Raw genomic sequence first — 4,945 nt, 5'->3', positions numbered from 1 at the left:
TGACTACGTAAAAGGAATCACGTGACTTTGAAGTGGATTAATTATCCATGAAGACAATCACGTTATAAGAACTTTTTTTTGAAGTGGATTAATTTTATTATTCAAATTAAATGTTATAAATTTAAAAATATATTTAGTATCAGTTCATGTAAAATTTTAAATAACATAAAACTCTAATATAATATTATATCTTGGAAGTGTACACTAAATTCTTGTTTGGGTTTTTTTTTTTTATTATTTATTTTTCCCTCTCTTTTTTATTTTATTTTATTTTTTTGAGTAAAAATATTCATGGAAGAAAGAGGGCTCTTGAGTCTTGACCCAAAATCTATTTTGGCATTTGCTCAAAAAATAAAAACACTATTTTGACATGGTTACAAACTTACAATAATCAGTTTAAATCACCCTGGACACTATTTTTTTGGCGAGTACAATCACACAGGAATCAGGACACAAGTTTAAAATAAGACAAATGCAGATAATTAAAATTATTTGTGAACAAGTTGTCTAACGTCTTGTTCTACTCTAAAATATAGATGGTTTGATTTACGGTGTGAAGTACGTACGTGGATCATGGCCATTCCTCAGAATCAAGCAAAAATGTCAAAGATTCTATATCCAAATTGAAATTGTCCTCAAGACAATAATTTGTGGTCCAATCCTTGAACATTGTTTCGTCGAAAGGTAGGGACTGGTCAGGACCTTGTATGTTAGAGCTGTTGAAATTACAGTCCCCATTTCTATCTCCATGGTTTGCTTGGAACTCATTGCTGCTAAAATTAAAGAAATCCGAGTCTTGAGCACAGGTCTCGTGTAGCTCTTCAGTTCCACCGCGAGCTTCGCACTTAGCCGAATCTTGATGATAATTTTGTGGTTGACTTTGAAGAGCTTGAGGCTCTAATGGGTCTATGGCTGTTGAGTAGAGAGAGTGATGTTCATTGAGAGATGGTAATGCTGGGATTAGCACTTTGGTGCATCTCCTGGCCTTGGTTCTGATTACTTGGGTTGGAGTTGCTGAAGCCTGTACTAAGTTCGATGGCTCAGCAGCAGTACTGTTGGGTTTAGTGGCTAACTTTTTATCTTGAGATTTTCTCAGGGGACTCTGTTCGGCAAGTGGTGAAGATGTTTGAGCTTTGGCTTTCTTTCCCAGGGTTGTGTTCCAGTAGTTCTTGATTTCATTGTCTGTTCGCCCCGGTAGCCTTCCAGCTATTAGAGACCATCTACATACATAATATCAAGTTAATAACTCCTAAAATTGAATCAACTTGTTGGGATAGAGATAAAAGAGTCTGAGGAGAAACAACCTGTTGCCAAGAAGATTGTGGAGTCTGATAATGAGTTCCTCTTCATCATGAGAAATGTTACCTCTTTTAATGTCTGGTCTTAGATAATTCAACCATCTAAGTCTACAACTCTTGCCACATCTCTTCAAACCTGCGTTTTTAAATAGCACCATCAGCATTTGGCCTTAGAAAACACTTCAAACATGCATTTTTCTGTAATGGTTTGTACTAAAAAAAACAGAGATAACAGAGCAAAAGATGTTCAAAAATGGTTCAGGGAAAAAAAAAAAAAAAAAAAGCTTTGATTGGATATGGTAACTAATATGTACCAGCTCTCTTGGGGAGGTATCTCCATTTGCCTTCTCCATGAGCTCTAATATAAGCAGAGAGTATTTTATCTTCTAAGGCAGTCCAGGCTCCTCGGTTGAGTCCTTCCTGCTTGGAGCAACATGGGCTCCTCCCCATTTCTCTCTCTCTCTCTCTCTCTCTCTCATATGAAGGAGGTCCCAAGGTGCCTTTATAGCCCAAAGAGTCAAGGAAATTGGCAATGACGTGGGGAAGGTGACTTGTACTGTTAAACAACTACCAGTGCTTCTATTTTGTTGGGCCCGGAGGTGGCAAATCAAGTCTTGACAAAAACAATTTTTATTTTATTTTATTTTTATGTGGTGAAAGAAAGATAAAATAAAATAATTTTTATTTTATTTTATTTTTATATTTTTATGTGGCGGGGTTGGATTTCTGAGGATAAAAATTGTTTGTAAAGATTAAGGTAAAGTCATGTTGTTTCTCAAAAAAAAAGGTAAAGTCATGTTAGTACTCTATCTTATGTTACCACTCTTTATGTTAAGTTATGTTATATTCTCTATCACGTGCCTTTTTTTTTAAATTTTTTTAAGGCGAAAAAAAGACATATGGTAGACTGACTCTGATTTTTAAAAATTGGAATTGTTTTTTATTTTAGAGTTTCAATTTATAATATTTACTTATAATGATATGTCTTTATTCAACCATTATAAACATTACTAACAGAGCTAACAACTTCTATTTATTTTAACAAGAAAATTTAAATTTTTTATTTTACATCACAGCTTTTTAAAACCCCCCATATTAAACTATTAATTCTAAAAATTATTTTAATAAAATATTCATTATTTACGAAACCACTTCTTTTTTTTTTTAAACACCCAACTCACTAGCGGAGGGAGGCCATTAATTGTCCTACGGTATTATTTTTGTAACAGATCTAGCTAGCTGGCAGCCCTTGAAAATTGATATTAATAAGGAAAGGCAATTATGTACTCTGCAGCACCATTTTTTATCTTTTTCCAAACTTAGTAATGAGTAATGGCTATTGAGTAGGTCCTATTTAAAACAAATATTTTATTTGCTTTCAATGGTTTCTCGGGGCAATTCAACGAATTCAATTAAGGAGATTGGGCGGGTCCTACAAAACAATAATTAATAAAAACTTAAGAAGCCATTTATGTACATATATAGCACTAAAAAGAAAAAAGAGAAAATGTTAAATCCACTGCAAAAATATATCTCTAAAATCATTAAAAATTTAAAACGCTAGTCTCTCTAGTCTCCACTAACATTAATTTCGCCTTCCAACTCACTATTTTTTCATAGTTTCAAACTAAGCTTTATTTTTTTTTTTTTTTTTTTGGGCTATAAATCCAAAATTTAAGTATATACTAAGGTTAGATTCAAGGTTGTGAGAGACATAATTTTATAAAAGTTTTATAAAAGTTAGAGATACATAATAGGTTACATAATTTTATAAAAGTTTCAAGGTTGTGAGATACACATGCAACTTTGTAGGTATGTTACTCTATTCTTCATGCTTTTTACATTGACTTATTTTCTCAATTTAAGGAATCAAATTATATATTTAAACTTTGTGTTTAGATTAATATCTTAATTTAATTGTTATTAACTATGATTTTTTTTTGTTCAAATCTTTATTCACTATGAATTGATTATTAATGTTGAGAGTGATTGAATAAATTAAACTAGGTATGAAAAATAAATTAAAGTTTACATTTACATTAGATTTTGTATGACAATTTCATTAGTATATAAATATATTTATTTATTTTATTTTATTGATTAACGTTTTTCTTATTAATTTTACTTTTTCACTTATCCATTAATTATTCTTACTTCCCTAAATTGAAATCCCGACTCCGCCATTGCTTATATACATACACCAACCAAAAAAGTGAATTAAGAAATGAATAATATGTGTCTTTACATATGAATATTAGGCGTGTAAATTTACCGGGGTATTGTGGCTGTAGACAATATACATAATTTTAAACAAAATGATGTGGGTGATATTTTTGGATTAGTTGGCCAAAATTTTGCGTTTATACCATTTTATATTGATTGATACAAATGCTTTTAGAGTAGGAAATAAGATTTGTATTTGATTTTTTATGGTTTAAATAATAAATATTATAATCACATAACCACATTTTATTTTCTTTTTTATGCATAACCACATTTTATTATCTTTTTTATGCATTAACCACATATTTGTGTTAAATAATACATTTGAGGAACTTGACTATGCAATGTGTTACACTAGCACCCATATGATATATCAATTTCTTATGCCCTATATGATTATATGGCTAATTTACTGATTGCCTCTCTAATAACTCATCTAGGATATGAATTTGGTTAATTTTTAATTATTCATTAATATATTTATACTATTAAGAGTCTTGTACTTCATTCTTTACAAATAAAAAAGAGTCTTGTACTTTAGTGTCATTATCTTTAAAAAAAAAAAAAGTCTTATACTTTACTAACATTCTCTCATTTTCCTATAGAGGAAAATCTAAGTTTGAACCATTTCATAGTAAAAAAAAAATTAAAATTAAGCCCTAAATTACCTGTATATTATACAAAGGCATACAATTGCATATTACTTAGCTTTGATGCATATGCTTTTGAATAGTTTTGCAAGTTGGTTTATTTGGCATTAGTTTACTTTGCTTTTTGTTGAAAGTAGGCTAAAGTGTACTTATATTTTGAAAAAAAAAAATGAAAATAGTGAGATGCATATAAATAAAATAAGTTAAAAATTAAATGAAAAAGTTGGTTTTGGTTGCAAACAAAAAATTAGTAGACTTATCAATTGCCAAGGAGTCAATCGAATCTATATTTCTAGTTGTTTGTTTGCTTTGTTTTTGTATTTTGTGTGTTTTTTTTTTTTTTTTTTTTTTTTTGGCCGAACCATAGAGTAGGGGTTTAATGTTCAATCCTTAGTGCCTTACAAACATCTTTCAGAGGAATGAACTGGAAACTAAATCAAACAGTTCAATCCTTGTGTGAGGAGCTAACCTCAACAATAAGCAATTTCTTGTTGGACCAAAGACAATATGAGAAAATGATCCATCGGGTGGGTTGGAAACAAATGTGTGAGGCTGAAAACCAAGGGTTATGGAATTTTGTGACATCCAGGCCTTTTATTGTGAAATTTTATTACACTTTCAAGTTGGTAAATATAGTTTGTCAAGTGCAAGGTTGAACCCAGAGGAACTCGTGAAGATGTAGGAAAACTAAACAAAATCTAAACTAAATAAATCCTAATTTTCTTTTAAAAAAACTGATTTTCAGCTATAAAATAAAACTAAATACGCAATTAA

At 30.3% G+C, this 4,945-nt stretch overlaps 1 protein-coding gene across 1 annotated transcript; it reads right to left on the bottom strand.

The window, feature by feature from the left end:
- Window positions 1-316: 316 nt before the first annotated feature.
- LOC112011853 (transcription factor MYB123) lies at window positions 317-1,780 on the bottom strand. Its single transcript, XM_024044190.2, has 3 exons — window positions 1,613-1,780; window positions 1,305-1,434; window positions 317-1,220 (listed from the first exon to the last, which is right to left on the bottom strand). Exons 1-3 carry the CDS (start codon window positions 1,746-1,748, stop codon window positions 572-574), a joined length of 915 nt encoding a protein of 304 aa, XP_023899958.1. The 5' UTR covers window positions 1,749-1,780; the 3' UTR covers window positions 317-571.
- Between the last annotated feature and the right edge of the window lie 3,165 nt (window positions 1,781-4,945).

Source organism: Quercus suber, unplaced genomic scaffold, assembly GCF_002906115.3.
Source record: "Quercus suber isolate HL8 unplaced genomic scaffold, Cork oak 2.0 scaffold_1474, whole genome shotgun sequence".
In the NCBI taxonomy this organism is placed as follows: Eukaryota; Viridiplantae; Streptophyta; class Magnoliopsida; order Fagales; family Fagaceae; genus Quercus; species Quercus suber.
This window is presented reverse-complemented; position numbering and strand designations above follow the sequence as displayed.